At 41.4% G+C, this 20,270-nt stretch overlaps 1 protein-coding gene across 1 annotated transcript in view; it reads left to right on the top strand.

Annotated features, from left to right (window-relative positions):
• The first annotated feature begins 1,724 nt into the window (after window positions 1-1,724).
• The window catches only part of LOC111971106 (parathyroid hormone 2 receptor-like), a 46,191-nt gene continuing 27,645 nt past the window's right edge, over window positions 1,725-20,270 (top strand). The window contains exons 1-6 of the mRNA XM_070445882.1: window positions 1,725-1,898; window positions 3,505-3,604; window positions 12,759-12,869; window positions 14,198-14,319; window positions 14,540-14,637; window positions 16,311-16,494. Of these exons, the coding sequence (XP_070301983.1) occupies window positions 1,791-1,898; window positions 3,505-3,604; window positions 12,759-12,869; window positions 14,198-14,319; window positions 14,540-14,637; window positions 16,311-16,494 (723 nt within the window). The 5' untranslated portion in view covers window positions 1,725-1,790. The remainder of the gene's footprint in view (window positions 1,899-3,504; window positions 3,605-12,758; window positions 12,870-14,197; window positions 14,320-14,539; window positions 14,638-16,310; window positions 16,495-20,270) is intronic.

The raw sequence follows: 20,270 nt of genomic DNA, 5'->3' as shown, positions 1-20,270 counted from the left end.
ARGGGTTTTTATTGACCAAATTACAGCGTGCCATGTAAAGGCATGGGGACGAAGACCAAACAAACACGTATACAAAACACAGGGTTGAAACCCAAACAAAAGAGCGAGGAGTATCTAGAATAAATTGGTCCATTAGGAAGTCCGGGACCTAGTTGCACAGGGAGGGGTTCAGACCCAGAGCCCTGAGCTTAGTGATGAGCACTATGGTGTTTAAGACTGAGCTGTAGTCAACGAACAGCATTCTTACATTGGTATTTCTCTTGTCCAGCTGGGATAGGGCAGTGTTTAGTGCAATGACATTTTAAATGGAGTAAAACAAGCTTATTGGAGCGACCTGCACAGACAGCTGTGTGTTATGTGTTAGGCTATTAGTTGGTTGTGTTGTACTTACCAGTACCAAGTGTTCGCGGGGTCCGACATGTCAATCAACCTGCTATCTGCCAATCATGGGAATGCCTGGAATGTTCTGACGCCGGGCATCCTGGTGGTTGGCGGAGTRGCGTGGAGGGGGGTTGGGCAGGGTGATGGAGCATTGGAAGTTAAGACCAGGTTTAGCCATTGTTCTCTCTCTTACGTCTGGCCTTCACAAGAGAAGGTCGAGGTTGTTTTATAGGGTATCCTTCATTTATTTGGCGTGGTCTACGGCCAAACAGTAGCCTGTGTGAAGTTGGGTTAATAAACCGTACATTCGTAAACTCAATCCTCTGTCTGGACAATTGTTCCTTTATGATCTAGTCAGGTCATTACAGTATTATTTGGGTTCTGGTGGGGTAAACAGTTGCTCTAAGATCATGAGGCATTTATAAGTTATATTTGTGAAGAATCAATGGCTTTATCATTCATTTCAAATTAAAACAATTGATGTACTGCCAATTACAGACTGTAGCTTTAAGATTTCTGAACGCTGTAACCTGTTCACACAAACTCAGTGTGACCAAGATTCAACATGAACAATATTGCAAACAATATTTTTCTCTAAATGCATAAATTTTTTATTTGTGTAATTTCGTAAAGACACTCAATTTCTCAAAATGCATTCATCTTTAATTAGAAAATTCGTTTTTAAGACACTCATGAGCGAACTGAACACACACTGAATCGTGCAGACCGCTGCAGACACCCTTCCCACATGGCAACATTTCAGGACTACGGATAGATAGCGACTTTACGCACGTACAGACGGGAAATGCAGTTATAGGTAGGTTAGCTAGGCTACAGTAGAGATTAATAGTTATTTTGGTTGTCAGGTGCAAACTCGATTTTACACGTCTAGTCTATGGATAATTCTGGTTGAAATTTTCTTGCGGCTTTTTGACCGAAATGACTATTCGTGTTTTAAAAATATTTTTTTTAATGGCATTTAACGCTCATGGCCCACAAGAGAGACAACATGCCCAAATTGCCTCTGTAAAGCACATTTTACCTACTAAAATTGTGTGTTTCAGAGAAAAACTACAGGACACAAGTAGCCCGAAAGGCCAGTCATATAGCCTATCTATTTTAAGGTCCACAAGTGATCAGTAAACGTTTTGAACAAGTTTATGGTACATTCTTATTTCAGACAGATGACATCAAAACTCTGACCAAGCCTGCACTAATCCTGCGCCCCTTCTCCTGTCATCCTCTTTCAACAGACTTCAAGAGCGTCGGATGGAAATACACACAGAGTAGGCTAGGCTACAGGAAGGAGAACCACGTACAGTCGGACTGTAACACGAGTTTGACACAACACCTGAACTACTGCGTGCTTCAGAAACACAGCTGATTTAGGAGTTTATCGAACCCTCTATATGCAACGCTGTCCACCAATGATCTGCAGAATGAATACAATACTTCTGCGTAACTTTGCGAAGTTTTTTTTATGCTGGAATGTAATTTACCTACACGTTTACGCACAGGTAAGTAGGCTAGACGATAGAGCAATATTGTTTGTATGTTTTGTGGAATAATTCATCCATAGGGTTTTCCCCTGTTTTGTTACAGGAGCCTACACTGTATATAATAAACCACACACATACGGAATTTGCATGACCATTTTACATAGGCTACCAGCAACACGATGCTAGATTATATACACTGAGTGTACAAAACATTAGGATCACCTGCTCTTTCCACTTTCCACAGACTGACCAGGTGAAAGCTATGATCTCTTATTGATGTCAATCAGTGTAGATGAAGGGGAGGAGACAGGTTAATTAACGGGCCGTTAAACAAATGAGACATGGATTGTGTATGTGTGCCATTCAGAGGGTGAATGGGCAAGACAACATTTTTAAGTTCCTTTGAACGGGGTATGGTAATAGGTGCCCGTTTGTGTGTGTCAAGAACTGCAACGCTGTTGGATTTTTCATGCTCAACAGTTTCCCGTGTGTATCAAAAATGGCGCAACGCCAAAAGGACACCCAACCAAGTTGACAAAACGGTGGGACGCATTGGAGTCAACATTGGCCAGCATCCCTGTGGAACGCTTTTGACACCTAGTAGAGTCCATGCCCCGACGATATGAGGCTGTTCTGGCGGCAAAAAGGGGGTGCAAATCAATATTAGGAAGGTGTTAACCCTAATTGCTCCTGTAAATCACTCCGGATAAGAGCGTCTGCTGAATTACAGTAAATGTTCCTAATGTTTTGTACACTCAGTGTATATTAGGGTGTAGGTATGGGGTGAGGGCAAGGTGAAATGAGAAGGGATGTTAGAAATGTACCATTCAACTAGTAAAACATTTATTAGCCTATGTTTCGGCAGGCTATTGCAAGTCTAGTTGACAAAGTTCTTGGCATAATGAATTCGAATCAAATCAAATGTATTTATATAGCCCTTCTTACATCAGCTGATATCTCAAAGTGCTGTACAGAAACCCAGAATTTGGTTGCTTTGTCTTGCATCTACAGTTCCCTATTCCTCTACTCCTATACCCTTTCCTCTCTGTCTATCTTTTAAAATACTTCTGTAAATAATGGTAAATCTAAGATGGATCCCTGTCGCCCCCATATTATGTTTCTTATATTGGTGCTATTTCATGTGGAAATGTATTCTGTTATGTATGCTATTCTGACATGCCCACTTCTGTACTCATCAGTCAATGTTTGCATATTCATTATTGACTAGTACTCAACATCCACTTTCTCCTTGAATGCATTTAAATGAGGCAGAAGTATGAGCACAGTGCATCAGCAAGTGTGTGTGTGTGGCGATTGCTTACCGTGTGCCAAATGTATATGACCTATGTTTTATTTATGTAGTGTGTTATGCTACAGTATATGTCATTGTAAATATGACCTTTAGATTTTATCAACGTTTATATCAAAGCCACTTTACCATTTCTGCTCGTTATGTTTGAGCTCAAAATGATCTCCGGGGGGAAGATTCCCCTAGGTGCAGATCTAGGATCAGCTTGCCCTCCCCAATCCTAACCTTAACTATTAGTGGGGTAAATGCTAAACTGACCAAAGATCAGCATCTAAGGGGCACCTTTTTGAACCAATGCTGCAATCTACTCTGTAGGTTCATCCAGAGGTCGGCCTCACAGCACAGGAGCAGATGTACCTGCTGTATGGTGTCAAAGTTGAGTGTCATCAGAACATCTCCACACACAACCCTGCAGGTGGGCAAACACGTACATCATTTTACTCTTTGGGCAGCATAGGTCATTTCCAAACTTTTTTTGGTTTGTGTTTCTGTAATCGGTACCCACTAAGCAGATGATTGGTCTACCTAGCTTTAGCAGAGCCCCATTGGCCAGCGTGTTTCCGGGTGGATCCAGACAGACCTTTATGGTAACCGTAGCAGCCCACCATACTTCATCCTGTCTGGAGAGACTAAATCCCATAACTTTACGTGTTTTTCGTCTCCCGCGTATTGGAAATGGGGTTGGGTTTTGCGGGACGGGCAAACACTAGCCTGCTCCCACGTCTGGCCACGTTCTCCCAGGGTTCACTCAGAGGTTGGAGTTGGTAAAAGAGACTGGATGTGGTGCTGTTGCATGAACACTGACAACACTGAACTCTGTTGCATTTCTCACAATGTCAGTCAACATGAGATTTACTGGATTGAGTAATGCTTCATGCAAAAAATGTGTATTCTGATATTTGTCCAAATGATTTATCACCCCCGAATTATTATAATTATTATTCTATATTTTTAATTGCGGTAACTTGAGACAACTTTCAATACAGCATGGATGAAAACTACAATTGACAGAAGTGGTCTTGGGGAGGGGGGAAAATAACTGGGCTGATGGCAACCACTGAAAACATTTAGGAAAAGCCATCTTCGTTTTCTCATATAGGCACTCTTGAAGAGCGGAGGGAGGAACTTCTTGAAAAGCCTTTATTTACTTGGACTACCACTGCAGTTTGATTAGACAAAGATGACTTAAGATCACCGATATTATGCTGTGTCTCTCCCTAGCCACGGAATCTGTGGGTGCTGAAATGAGGATTTATTCCATTCATTTGAATCTGTGCCAATTTACCAGCCCCAACCCTTGCGGTCGTTTCTCTTTCTGGCTGCTGCTCTCCATATTATTATCCTCCGTGTGTCCGCCCACATTCTGTAGCAGTGTGAGAGCTGGATAAAAACAAACCGCTTTGTGTGTTTTGATCCAGAATCTAACCAGTCGTTAAAACCAGGTGGGAGAATAGAAATATCAGAACGTAAACAGTTTTTGGAGCATAATGGATAATTAGTGTGTTTATTGTTTGGTGACCGTCTATAGTAAATCCTGGCTACTTAAAAAACAGACCAGCGTCTGGTAGCCATCCAAATTTAGTCATGACGGAAGTCTTACGGTTTCCCTGGGAGGCGTTATGAAAATACAGTTTGCTATATACTCTGAGAGATGCAGAAATGACTGTAACACGTTATTTTAAGGGTCCGTTATAAAACATTTATAAGGCATTTACAAACAGTTTGCCCACCATTTAGTAATCATTATTCCCACATTTGTAAATGTTAGTTAGCTAGTTATTCACACGTGTGTGTGTGTGTGTGTGTGTGTTGTGTGTGTGTGTGTGTATTTACACAACATGACCAAAAGTATGTGGACTTGCTTCCATTCAGCCACAAGAGCATTAGTGATGTCGGGCACTGATGTTGGGCGATTAGGCCTGGCTTGCAGTCGGAGTTCCAATTCATCCCAAAGGTGTTTCGATGGGGTTGAGGTCAGGGCTCTGTGCAGGCCAGTCAAGTTCTTCCACACCGATCTCGACAAACCATTTCCGTATGGACCTCACTTGTCATGCTGGAAAAGGAAAAGGCCTTCCCCAAACTGTTCGCCACAAAGTTAGAATGTCATTGTATGTTGTAGCGTTAAGATTTCCCTTCACTGGAACTAAAGGGCCTAGCCCGAACCATGAAAAACAGCCCCAGACCATTATTTCTCCTTCACCAAACTTTACAGTTGTCACTATGCATTCGGGCAGGTAGCGTGTCCGCCAGCTTCGTCCGCCGGACTGCTAGATGGTGAAGCGTGATTCATCACGCCAGAGAACGCGGTTCAACTGCTTCAGAGTCCAATGGCGGGTGAGCTTTACACCACTCCAGCTGACACTTGGCATTGCGCATGGGGATCTTAGGCCTGTGTGCGGCTGCACGAACAGTTCTTGTGCTGAAGTTGCTTCCAGAGGCAGTTTGGATCTCGGTAGTGAGTGTTGCAACCGAGGACAGATGATTTTTACGCGCTTCAGCACTTGGCGGTCCCGTTCTGTGAGCTTGTGTGGCCTACCACTTTGCTGCTGASCCGTTGTTGCTCTTAGACGTTTCCACTTCACAATATCAGCACTCACAGTCAACCCTGGCAGCTCTAGCAGGGCAGACATTTGACTAACTGACTTGTTGGAAAGGTGGCATCCTGTAGTAAGGCCATTCTACTGCAAATGTTTGTCTATGGAGATTGCATGGCAGTGTGCTCGATTTTATACACCTGTCAGCAATGGGTGTTGCTGAAATAGCCGAATCCACTMATTTGAAGGGGTGTCCACATACTTTTGTGTGTGTATATACACTATATAAATATATGTGTATTTCCTTTAACATCCTGTGTTGCGTGCTTATTCTTTTACCAGGTACTGCTGGAATGTTTACCAATGGCATGCATCTATTTGTGGGAAATTACACTGGTCTCTCAACATTTATAAAGTATAAATAGTGCTCACTTTAGATTAGGGACTGCAAAAGGACTTTACTAATCATTAGTAAATGRTTTTGTTGTGGAAATTCTTACAAAGGGACACTCAAAGTCAATCTTAAAKGAATCATTGTTTATTGTCAGYRCGCTGGASAGGTTCYGAACGACTCAATSCACCATAGTACACATCAATCAGGAGCTCTGCYRGGGCAGTCCCAGCAGTTGTCTTATATACGGCTATACACAGACAAGTTATATTTGCATGATTTAGCATAAATAATTMATCATTASCGYTTTGTTTCATTCATGTGACCGACCAATACCGGTTCTAAATGTGTGACAGACCAACACCCCACGAGGCTTCTTTCTCTCTTATCTCAGTTTCAAGGTCTCAGCTATCTTTTTAGTTTGTTCTCAAAACATGGTTTGGGCATACTGCCAAATTGCAGCTACTGATAGTGAGGATTTGTACAGTCAGCCACTTRCATGAACACAGAAATAGGTTATTAGAACAGCACATGAATAAAAGACAGACATTTGTTATAAAAAAAAAAAGCACAAACATAAAAATTCCCATTACAGTTTACAAATGTGAGTAATTATTAATAAATGGTGAACACACCATTTTTATAAATGGTTTATTATGGACCCTTAAAATGTTACCGAAATGACATCAATGAAACCACTTATTGGCTAAATGATATTCTGCCTTTCATAAGAGTAAAATAAATAAAAAAAAGTATGCAAAAATTATATATAATATATATATTATATGTTTTTCGGTTTATTTGGTTTTTCCAGATAACTTAAACCAGATCTAAATGATAACAGATCATCCTGTTCCCCTATAAGATTGTGTTCCCTTTTCAATTTTAAATGACGGGGCAATCTGGGATTGGTTCATCCATTTGAGTCTTTAAATGTAGGATATACAGTATAGCAATTATTTAGCTTTGTTGTATTGATTCCCGAGATTGTTCCTTTAAAGGCAACGGCCCAATTCTAACCATTATTGGCCACCGTATTACTGCCCGGTGATCTACGGGCTAAGATCCCTCACACACCTGATCTCAGTTGCAACCATTATTAGTCATCCTATTACCACTCCCTCGGTGTTAACAAGGCCGGTGTTCACTTCAAGCCTGCTAATTGAGCAGACTAAGGACGGATGTATCCACAGTATTTGAGAATCATTCTGTACATCTGAAATACAGTATTTCCTCGTTTAGCAAGACAAATATACAGTGGCAATTTTCCCGACACATTTTATGTACTGAAAACTCATGTTGGTGTACATGAGTAAAAACATTTTTTTTGTTTCTAATTTATGTAATCCATTAATTATAACTTGGTTTAATACATTAGGCCTATGGACATTTTCAAGAGGAAAATCAGATATTGAAGTTGAATTCACCGATTTGAGCGCATCATGGCATAATTTCATAAAGTAGATGTCTCAACTGTTGACTCATTTATACTCGCTTGTATGTCCTATTCGGTCTGCGGGCCTTGTTTGACACGTGTGCTAGCCTATTAGCCACATTATGACTGACTTGTGATCACTGTCCTTGCTAGTTTGATTGTACTGACATTCCCAGCCTTAGTTACATTCATCTGTTTTTGTCCAGAATATTGAGTCATTGAAACTGAAACGGTGCATCCTGAATGGAGGCAGCAAACTGTACCAGGCCAGCTGTGATTTACAACCTGATAGCAATATTTTTTGGTCTACCAAGAAATGTATTGGTGAATTATATAAATCATGCATTGAACTGCATCCATCTATTCTGCCAACAATGCCTTACCTTACTTCATGGAATTTCTAGTCAAAAATAACCTATTTTTAAAACCTCATCAAATTGGTTTTGAAGCATAAACTGGGAATTTGATATTTTTTACTGATATTATCATTGTCTGTTTTCATGTTTTCAAAGTAGTTAAAACATTTGTCAGTTCCACTTTAAGGTATTTCACACTGTCTACACATGGGACCCACCTGGCAAGTGGTCCCAAACCCCAATATGGCACATTTCCTGTCTGTCAGTTTAAATCGATACAACATGCTTTGATGTTTCAAATGATAATGTGCCTCAACCCAGCTATAATCAGATCCAATTTGGCTCTGACATAATGAAGTATGACATCATACGCATAGGAAGGCTACTGCAGCTGAGACACTGAAATATACAAATATCTACTTCTCTTTAGACCTGGATTGCAATTAGGGTTGCAAAGGGTTGGCAACTTTCTGATAAATTTCCAGGATTTTTCAGGAAGTTTTCACTTCCCAATTTTCCATGGGAAGTTAAGCCCTGGAATTTGGGGAATTTTGCTTAAATTCATCAAAAAAGTTAGCTTATAACAGTGAACCTTTTTTTGTGGGAAACACATAAGGAAATTCCAGGTCGTGTGGCAATGTTGGTTAAACTATTCTCAATTCAATGGAATTACTACCCTTTGCATGCACAGTGCACTCTTCCATCACATGTACAGCTGATTCTCAAGATCTTGCACACTAATGAGATGCTATTGAGCCCACACTACTACACTGTCTGAGCCAAGGACTACATGCTTTCTGGTAAGTTTTCATGACAATACTGGGTGGGGTGAATATATTTTATATCACATGCATGATTTTTTTTGTTAACTATTAAATTGTAGCCTAGAGCAAGGTGTGTTTTGAATCATTTCTAACTTGTTAACAATTTCTGCAAGTTAGTTTTTGCTGCCATATGGGTTTTAGCTTGCTTGAGCCTATTAACTGAGGAGTGTTAATTCACCTGTTTCCATACATGTTTCATTTTAAAACATTTATCTTACACACAGGAGTTGTTTAATCTAACTGCTTAACTATTTATCTGTACATGGAATTGTATTTGTTTTTTTTTACTAGTTTCTTCCCTAATCTTTACAGGAAAATGCCACGGGCACTATCTGATGTGTGGAGACATTTCACTGCAGCTAATGTAGAAGGAAAGCTGTGTACATTTGAAAATACTGTGCCAAATCATATGTGAAGAATACAACAAAGATGCAGAATCATCTGGGCAAGTGCATAAAGTTCCCTCAGCGCTCACAACAAGCAACCTCTGACAAAAGTCCCTCGACTTCTATTCGAGTTGAAAATTATGAATTAGACACCTTATCGATAGCAACAGCTCATGGTCCTCCTGGAATCAGAATGGTTTTTGACTCAATGGAGGAACGTAGTCAGAGAAATTCTGATTAATGTCTTGCTCGAGCTGTGTATGGAAGTGATTCACCTCTGATGCTCACAGGCAATGTGTATTGGAAGATATTTCTGAATGTTCTTCGCCCAGCATACACCCCTCCAACCAGACATGCTTTATCTACTCATTTGCTGGATACAGAGTTCAAGTGAAGGTCAAGCAAATTTTTGCACTAGTGACAGACAATGCTGCGAACATGAAGGCTGCTTGGTCTAAAGTGGAGTCCTAACCTCACATCACACCCATTGGCTGTGCTGCTCATGCATTGAATCTGCTCCTCAAGGACATCATGGCACTGAAAACAACATTGTATACACTCTACAAGAGAGCCAAGGAAATGGTTAGGTATGTGAAGGGTCATCAAGTTATAGCAGCAATTTACCTCACCAAGCAAAGTGAGAAGAATAAGAGCACCACATTGAAGCTGCCCAGCAACACCCGTTGGGGTGGTGTTGTCATCATGTTTGACAGTCTCCTGGAGGGGAAGGAGTCTCTCCAAGAAATGGCCATAGCACAGTCTTCCGATATGGACAGCCCCATCAAGAGGATCCTCCTAGATTATGTATTTCGGGAGAGAGTGGTAAGCAGCCTGAAACTCCTGAAACCTATAGCAGTAGCCATTGCACAGATTGAGGGAGACAATGCCATCCTGTCTGATGTTCAGACTCTGCTTGCAGATGTAAGAGGAGAAATTCGTACTGCCCTGCCCACTTCACTGTTGCTCCAAGCAGAGGAAACTGCAGTTCTGAAATGCATCAAAAAGCATGAAGACTTCTGCCTGAATCTCATACACGCCGTGGCGTACATGTTGGACCCAAAGTATGCTGGCAAGAGCATCCTGTCTGGTGCAGAGATCAACAAGGCCTATGGTGTCATCACTACCGTGTCTCGCTACCTTGGCCTGGATGAGGGCAAGGTTCTTGGCAGTCTGGCGAAGTACACTTCCAAGCAAGGGCTTTGGGATGAAGATGCAATATGGCAGTTGTGCCAACATATCTCATCAGCCACCTGGTAGAAGGGACATTGTGGATCTGAGGCTCTGTCCCCTGTTGCCTCCATCATCCTCCAAATCCCACCAACATCAGCCACCTCAGAGCGCAACTGGTCCTTGTTTGGGAACACACCCACCAAAGCACGCAACAAGCTGACCAATACAGGGGTTGAAAAATTTGTGTCCATCCGGGCTAATTTTAGGCTTTTTGAGCCTGACGACGAGCCATCCTCAACAAGTTTGGAAAGTGACAGTGAAGATGAAGTGGACATTGAGGTCCAGGGAGAAGACATGGAAGCCTGAGAGGAAGACAACCAAAGCTTTAGTTTCTAGACAATCATTTTACAGATGTATGTTGAAAACGTTTTTGGGAGATGCGATGGATCATTGGGGATCATTCAATATTCCCTTTTGTTTTTCAGTGAAATCATCCCATGTGACGAGTCAACTCATTTAATTAAAGTTCAATTCGTAACTAAATGGAATGGAAATTATGTAAAAATGTACCACTAGCCACTTTAAACAATGCCACTTAATATAATGTTTACATACCCTACATTACTCATCTTATATGTATATACTGTACTCTATATAATCTACTGCATCTTGCCATCTTTATGTAATACATGTATCACTAGCCACTTTAAACTATGCCACTTTATGTTTACATACCCTACATTACTCATCTCATATGTATATACTGTACTCTATACCATCTACTGCATCTTGCCTATGCCATTCATATATCTTTATGTACATATTCTTTATCCCTTTACACGTGTGTGTATAAGGTAGTAGTTGTGGAATTGTTAGGTTAGATTACTTGTTGGTTATTACTGCATTGTCGGAACTAGAAGCACAAGCATTTCGCTACACTCACATTAACATCTGCTAACCATGTGTATGTGACAAATAAAATTTGATTTGATTTTAAATTGTTTTTATTTCTATTGGAAGGATTTAATAATTTCCAATTATGTCTACTTATGATAAGGTAAAAGGTTTCTGTTTCTGTCTCCGTATATGGTATGCAAAAAACAAAAAACATCTACATTTAAATGGTATTGATATTAATTCCCATATATTCCCGTTAATTCCCACGGAAAGTTTCCACCTCTGAATATTCCCCAAAATGTGCAACCCTAATTGCAATCATAAAATAGATTAATTGATTTAAATCTATTTACTACTTATTTTTTCTCCGTCTTAGGTCTTTATTACTCAGTCTCAGCTTGCGTCCCAAATGGCACTAAAAGTCGTGTACTATAAAGGGAATAGGGTGCAATTTGTGACACACACCCACCCTAGTCACTTGTTTCACTGAACCATCAGGAGGGCTAGCTGACAAAAGACGACAACCTATTACTCCTAGTGCTCTCCCACTAGCCTACTCATCTGGTGGACAGATGGTGTGTGTGTGTGTATATATAGCTGTAATGACTATGAGCAATGTTTTTGCACTTGTCGCTAATGAGTGACTCATAAGCTTTGTCTTTCCACCTCACACTCTCATCATGGAATATAGATTCATATTAGAAATGTGTTTAATCAAGGGAGCGGAGGTTTAATAGTGGGAGAAAGAGTTTTTGTCCATGGAGCCGATATGTAGTAAATTGATTCTTCTTCAGCTTGTTTCATTAATGATGTGGACTGAGTGCACACTGCTGGATATTTGCCCTTTCTTAAATTGATTCACTCAATGTCCAATGTCTGCAAGATCACCAGCACTTACCATTGACGGGCACAAAAGCAACAAGTCAATGAAACCTTTCAATGATAACGCCTTGAGTTCAATAGCAATGATTGCTTTTAAGTTCAGATTTATCCGAAGGAGTGGCCATGGTATTTGGCCTGGGAGCCTGCGTTCCTTTGATGACGATAGCCTCCAACACAATGTCCAAATAATGTCACTTATGAACGTAAAAGCCTAAAATATCTACATCAGACATATTGACGTTTGTAATTGTGAAGATTTGACGTATAATGGCAATATGTCAGTAAATGTTACATATTTGGCATATTGCCATAGTATATTATCTAGTGAAGGGCACTAATATGGAAAATCCATACTAATATATCACTTGAATTTTTTCGATATTTAAATAAGTCCATTCACCACAGGCAATTAAGTCACTAAGTTGAGAGCCAGTGAGAAGGTCTGTGAGAGGGGTTTGTGCATGCAGGAACAGTCATGTACAGTATGGGTTTTTACATAATAGTGTAAAATAACAGGAAGGATAAACCAATATCATAATATGCCTTCCATATACCGATATCAAACACAAATAAAACAATATCACGATATGAATTGCTCATATCGGTATCAAGTGAAATCTATATCATATGTAATTATCAGTATTAGTGCCCACCACTAATATTACCTAACTCCCATTTCCCACTATGTATCCAGATGACCTTTGTGCCCCTGGCTGGGATGGTCTGATCTGTTGGCCTCAGGGATCCACCGGAGCACTAACCAAGGTCCCCTGCCCCAGCTACATCTACGACTTCAACCATCAAGGTATTGGGGTATAGATAGGCTATACTCATGAGGCCATATTTATTAAGTGTTTGTACTGGGTGCAAAGTTTGTAAAAAAAAAATTGGGGAAAGGTATAAAACCCCAAAACAAATCTTTGTTTACACTATAATATTTAGTTGCTATATCAATTTTTGGACTTATACATTTATGATATATACCCAATGATTCTTGAAGAGTATACACTGAGTATACAGAACATGAAGAACACCCCCTCTTTCCATGACATTACCAGGTGAATCCAGGTGAAAGCTTTGATCCCTTATTTATGTAACTTGTTAAATCCACTTCAATCAGAGGAGATGAAGGGGAGGAGACAGGTTAAATAAAGATTTAAGCCTTGGGACAATTGAGACCTGGATTGTGTATGTGTGCCATTGAGAGGGTGAATGGGCAAGACAAAAAATGTAATTGCCTTTGAACGGGGTATGGTAGTAGGTGCCAGTTTGTGTCAAGAACGGCAATGCTGCTGGGTTTTTCAAGCTGAACAGTTTCCCATGTGTATCAAGAATGGTCCACCACTCAAAGGACATCCAGCCAACTTGACACAACTTTGGGAAGCATTGGAGTCAACATGGACCAGCTTCCCTGTGGAACGCTTTCGACCCCTTATAGAGTCCATGCTCCAACGAATTGAGGCTTTTCTGAGGGAAACGTTTTTTTTTTTTTTTTAACTATAATTTTGATATCCAAAAGCTTTTCGCCAAAACAGAGGCGGGGTGACCCACTTTGTTCTTGTTTCAAATGAGGATTCTAGCTTCAATGTTTTATTTCTGAGCTGGTGCAAACCCTTAGTAAATCTGGCCCATGGTATCAATTGAATATATTGAATACCTTTTTAACTGTATTACCATTGTGTTAAAATCATTTGTTTGCATCATGTGGTCATTATATGGAGAAAAGCAATGTACATGTAATGGATTTGACGTATTGAATGGTTTGATGAGCATGAAAACGATGTAAACCATATCCCATGGCCGTCTCAGTCACCAGACTTCAACCCAATTGAACACTTATGGGAGATTCTGGACCGGTGCCTGAGACAGCGTTGTCCACCACCATAAACAAAACACTAAATTATAGAATTTCTCATTGAAGAATGGTGTCGCATCCCTACAATATAGTTCCAGACACTTGTAGAATCCATTCCAAGGTGTATTGGAGCTGTTCTGGCTCGTGGTGGCCCATCACCCTATTAAGATACTTTATGTTGGTGTTTCCTTTGTTTTGGAAGTTAACTGTATGTTGCAATGTTAATGACCAGACCGTGTGTGTGGTGTCTGTGTGCCTGTGTCTGTGTGTATGTCCAGGTCATGCATACAGGAAGTGTGATGTCAACGGTTCCTGGGTTTCTGTGGAGGGGTTGAACCGAACGTGGTCCAATTATTCCGACTGCTTAAAATTCCTTTTACCTGGTCAAGAGGAGGAAAAGGTAATCCCAATCACCACTTCAGTCACACCTAAGATTCCAATTAACGTTGTTGTGGTTACAGACTTGACTCATGACAATACTTGAGTTGCTCTGACTCATGCTAACAGCGGAGCTACACTGGGGCGTCGGGAGCACAGGCAGCTAGCGTAGAAGCTAAAAACCGAACTTTCTCCCGGCGTAAACAGTGTAGCAGGTCTATAACATATCCATTTCTCTCTAGCAGGACTTCTTTGACCGGCTGTACGTCATGTACACCGTTGGATATGCACTGTCCTTCATCTCTCTTCTAGGGGCCTTTGTCATCATAGGCTACTTCAGGTAAGACAGCCTTGTGTCCCAACAATTGGTCCTTTTTCCAGAAGTGTGCAGTTGTGCGCTCCTTCTCACAAATATAGTCATTCTTATACCAGTCATTTCCTTTCGGTCTAAGAAAGGAAGTGAACAAGTGCAGACTTTGGGAGAAAGGACATTATTATCCATATATTTCTATGTTCACTTCAAAGAAAAGTCTTTGCTGCTCTATCCACATGTGTAAATGCCACTGAGGTCATACAGTACTAGGCCTCATCTGTTCATCACCATTTTCCAAAAACAGTCTCACATTTAAATGAGAAGTAAAAATACATATCCTGGCCAATCCTCTTGACTCATCTCCAAATTCTCTGGGAAATGCCCACCCGCTCAAAAAAACTGCCAGAGATTTGTTGAATTCCCAATGTGTTATCGCTATGCTTTCAACCATCTAAAACCTCAACTAAATTCCAATGGAAAAACAATGTTAGATGTTTAGTTGTCATCTGAATGTGTTATCACTGCGCTTTCAACCATTAAAAGCACAACAAAGTTCAAATGGGAACACAATGTCAGATATTTTGTATTTATACAACAACTTAATGTGTTGTCACTGTGTTTCATCTAATAACACAACCAAATGACCTCGATTACAGTTCAGATTACAATAAAAGTACATGTGCAAGCAAGTGGTCAATGCTGTTCAAGATTCTGCACAGATTTTAATAGCGATTGTAAAGATCTCCACAGACCTTCAGCCTTTGCATACTATCTTGAACATGCACGCTTTCTTAGGCCAACCTCAAAATTTGGCCATGGATGTGTTACTCATTTTAAGTTTGAATAAACACTGCTACATTAGTTTGTAAGATAGCCTTAACTCTAGGCTATTTACTATATTACAAAAAATATTATTGAATTGTGTTTCACAACACAGCTAAATATCAACGTTTTAAAAGGATATCTAGTGTTTGGATAGTTTCATCTGAGCCTGTCACGCCGTGTATGTAGGTGGCAGGGAAGTCAAGCGCAGGAGAATTAAACTTGGTATAAATGGAGTGTTTTAATAGCTTAAAAACAAACTCCAAAACCAAAGTCCATAATAAAATAAATGAGGGTACAAGAGATTTATTTAGTTGGTTGAGTTGGAGACGTGAATCCAACATATCAATGCTTTTCGTTATGAGTTGTCAATATCATGAATGCAGTTAGAGAAGGACGTATTACTCTCAAGCATCTTCCCTCAGTATTTCAACACAGATGCTGTTGAAAAAAATCACCGTACACCGTAAAACAAACTCAAATGATCTGAGGAAGCTGATTTGCGGTGAAGCAATTTGATTTTAAGAACTTGGAATTTAGTGTATTTTACTCAATTCAGGTTATTGTTTTCAATGCAGTTCGGTTTTATAATGTATGTGTATTAACTGTACATTTCCAAATTCCTCAACACAATTAACTAGGTTTGAATGCCAAAACAAACATGTAGATGTTTCGAATTTCTCTCTAGGTTTCTACCTAGTTTTTTTTTAGCCACTGTCCTTTTGCTACTGCGTTGCTTGCTCTTTGGGGTTCAGGCTGGGTAAAGCACTTTGTGACAACTGCTTGATGTAAAAAGGGTTTTATAAAATACATGTCATTGATTGAATATAGTGATTGTTGAGCCTTGAGTGTTTTGCACCTGTCTGCCTGCCATGCAGACGCCTCCACTGCACTAGGAACTACATCCACATGCACCTGTTTGTGTCCTTCATGCTGCGTGCCGTCAGCATCTTTGTCAAGGACAAGGTGGTCCACACCAACGGAGGTCTGCAGGAGTTTGACACAGCGCTCATGGACAACTACAAGACTATCTCTGCTATGCCCCTTGACAACTCCCAGTTTGTGAGTACAGTAATGTTCTTCCCTTCAACTTCAAGGTCCGTTTGTTTTGTTGTATTACATTTACATTTAAGTAATTTAGCAGACGCTCTTATCCAGAGCGACTTACAAATTGGAAAGTTCATACATATTCATCCTGGTCCCCCCGTGGGGAATGAACCCACAACCCTGGCGTTGCAAGCGCCATGCTCTACCAACTGAGCCACACGGGACCATGAAGTATGAAGTGCACTTAAATGCTTGCCCTCAAGTGTCATGGCATAAATAGCAGCACAACTTAGGGGGGTTGATAAATACACGTTGAATACAATCGAATCTAAATCAAACAAAATGATATTGGTCGCATACAGATATTTAGCAGATGTTATTGTGGGTGTAGCGAAATGCTTGTGTTCCTAGCTCCAACAGTGTAGTAGTATCTGACAATACGCAACAATACACACACATTTAAAAGTAAAAGAACAGAATTAAGGAATATAGAAATATTAGGGTGGTCAATATTGGAGTCCGGAGTATAAATATACAGTGCCTTCGGAAAGTATTCAGACCCCTTGACCTTGGGAGTCCCACAGATATGGAATCATGTAGTAACCAAAAAAGTGTTAAACAAATCATTTTTAGATTCTTCAAAGTAGCCACCCTTTGCCTCGATGACAGCTTTGCACACTCTTGGCATTCTCTCAACCAGCTTCACTTGGAATGGTTTTTCAACCGCAGACCACGTGTAACCACGCCAGCCCAGGACCTCCACATCATGCGGGATCATCTGAGACCAGCCACCCAGACAGCTGATGTAACTGTGTGTTTGTACAACCAAATAATTTCTGCACAAACTGTCAGAAACCATCTCAGAGAAGCTCATCTACGTTCTCGTCGTCCTCACCAAGGTCTTGACCTTACTGCAGTTCGGCGTCGTAACCAACTTCAGTGGGAAAATGCTCACCTTCGATGGACACTGGCCACACCTGTTTCAACTGTACCGAGCAGATGGCTTCGTGTGGGCGAGCGGTTTGCTCATGTCAACGTTGTGAACAGAGTGCTCCCTGGTGGCAGTGGGGTTATGGTATGGGCACGAACAAGCTACAGATAACGAACACGATTGTATTTTATAGATAGAAATTTCAATGCACAGAGATATCGTGACGAGATACTAAAGCCCATTGTCGTGCCATTCATCTGCCGCCATCTCATGTTTCAGCATTGTAATACACGGCCCCATGTCGCAAGGATCTGTACATAATTCCTGAAAGCTGAAAATGCCCCAGTTCTTCCATGGCCTGCATACTCACCAGACATGTCACCCATTGAGCATGTTTGGGATGCGCACTATCGATGTGTATGACAGCGTCTTCTAGTTCACGCCAGTATCCAGCAACTTCACACAGCCATTGAAGAGGAGTGGGAGAACATTCCACAGGCCACAATAAACAGCCTGATCAACTATGCGAAGGAGATGTCGCACTGCATGAGGCAAATGGTGGTCACCAGATACTGACTGGTTTTCTGATCCACGACCCCTACTTTTTATTTTTATTTATTATTTTATTAAATGTTATCCCCTTTTCTCCCCAATTTTCGTGGTATCCAATCGCTAGTAATTACTATCTTGTATCATCGCTAATCGAGAGACGAAGGTCGAAAGCCACGCGTCCTCCGAAGCACAACCCAACCAAGCCGCACTGCTTCTTAACACAGCGCGCCTCCAACCCAGAAGCCAGCCGCACCAATGTGTCGGAGGAAACACCGTGCACCTGGCCCCCTTGGTTAGCGCGCACTGCGCCCGGCCCACCACAGGAGTCGCTGGAGCGCGATGAGACAAGGATATCCCTACCGGCCAAACCCTCCCTAACCCGGACGACGCTAGCCCAATTGTGCGTCGCCCCACGGACCTCCCGGTCGCGGCCGGCTGCGACAGAGCCTGGGCGCGAACCCAGAGACTCTGGTGGCGCAGCTAGCACTGCGATGCAGTGCCCTAGACCACTGCGCCACCCGGGAGGCCACAACGCCTACTTTTAAATTTTTCTTGTCCAAATCCATAGATTAGGGCCTAATGAATTTATTTAAATTGACTGATTTCCTTATATGAACTGTAACTCAGTAAAATTATTGCATGTTGTGTTTATATTTTTGTTCAGTGTGTGTGTGTATATATGTATATTATGGCATGTATAGACATTATGGATAGAATAGTATTTGTACAGAAATAGATAAATTGTACAGCAATAGTCAAAACCACTGGTCAAGTCATTAATCGGCGCTCAGTGGTGAAAAAATTGGTGCGACCAAATCTTGTGCCATCAACTGAAAAAGTTGGTACCACCAGTGGAAAAGGATAGACTAGAGCCATGCTTTATAAAACTATATATTCAGAGCAGATCAATTTGTATTTATTTAACCTTTATTTACCTAGGCAAGTCAGTTAAGAACAAATTCTTATTTACAATGACGGCCTACCCCGGCGAAGGCCAATTTTTGCGCCACCCTATGGGACTCCCAATCACGGCTGAATGTGATACAGCCTGGATTCGAACCAGGTACTATAGTGACACCTCTTGCACTGAGATGCAGTGCCTTAGACTTAGAGATGCAGTGCCTTCATCTGCGCCACTCGGGAGCCCACAAAAAAATGACATACGAAGTGGGTTAAACAGTATGTAAACATTATTCAAGTGACCAGTGTTCAATTTCTATGTACTGTACATAGGGCATAAGCCTCTAAGGTGCAGGGTTGAGTTACTGGGTTCTTTAGCCTCCTGAAGAACTGTCTGTCTGTGTGGGTGGACCATTTCAGATTGTTAGTGATGTGTACGGCGAGGAACCTGAAGCTTTTCACCTTCTCCACTGCGGCCCAGTGGATGGCGGTGTGCTCCCATTGCTGTCTCCTGAAGTCCACGATCATCTCCTTCGTTTTGTTGACGTTGGAGAGGTTATTTTCCAGGCACCACTCAGGGTCCTCACCTCCCTGTACACTGTCTCGTCGTTGTTGGTAATCAGGCCTACCATTGTTGTCGTCGGCAAACTTGATGATTAAGTTGGACACGCCACGCAGTCATGGGTGAACAGGGAGTACAGGAAGGGGTTGAGCACGCACCCTTGTGGAGCCCCTGTGTTGATGATCAACGTAGTGGAGGTGTTGTTGCCTAACGTCAGGACGTCCAGGACCCAATTGCACAGGGTTCAGACCCAGGGTCCCAATCTTAATGATTAGCTTGGAGGGTACTATGGTGTTGAATGCTGAGCTGTAGTCAATGAACAGTATTCTTACATAGGTATTCCTCTTGTCCAGATGGCATAGGGCAGTGTGCAGGCGATTGCGTCATCCATGGATTTATTGGGGTGGTATTGTCGTGGAGAATCGTCTCAGAAATATAACACTCTTACAAGAACTTGTGAATTCAATATAGACTTTAATACAAAGTAGCAAAAATGAGCCCTTCCATGGAAGGACCCTATCACAAACGTAACAGGGCCGAGCCCCTCCATGGAAAAATACTAAATTCTCATATTACAGAGTCCTGCCTTTATAGGATTCTGTCTTTGCATAACGTATAGAGTCCCCTCCCTCTATATGAAAATAGCTTCCCTTGACTTTTTTCCATTATTATCTTTTCATCTCAGAGCTTGCTTGTTAACGCCCACATCTGCTTTCGGTTAGGTTATAATGGTGCGGGACCCTTTCATGTGCTAAAATAATACACTGCTCAAAAAAATAAAGGGAACACTTAATACATGTTCCCTGCTCCCTAGTGGCCTAGTGACTCCCTGGTGTACAGCATACC

The sequence above is a fragment of the Salvelinus sp. IW2-2015 genome, linkage group LG12, assembly GCF_002910315.2.
Source record: "Salvelinus sp. IW2-2015 linkage group LG12, ASM291031v2, whole genome shotgun sequence".
Classification (NCBI taxonomy): domain Eukaryota; kingdom Metazoa; phylum Chordata; class Actinopteri; order Salmoniformes; family Salmonidae; genus Salvelinus; species Salvelinus sp. IW2-2015.
The sequence above is the reverse complement of the archived record's forward strand: the minus strand, read 5'-3'. Positions and strand labels throughout refer to the sequence as shown.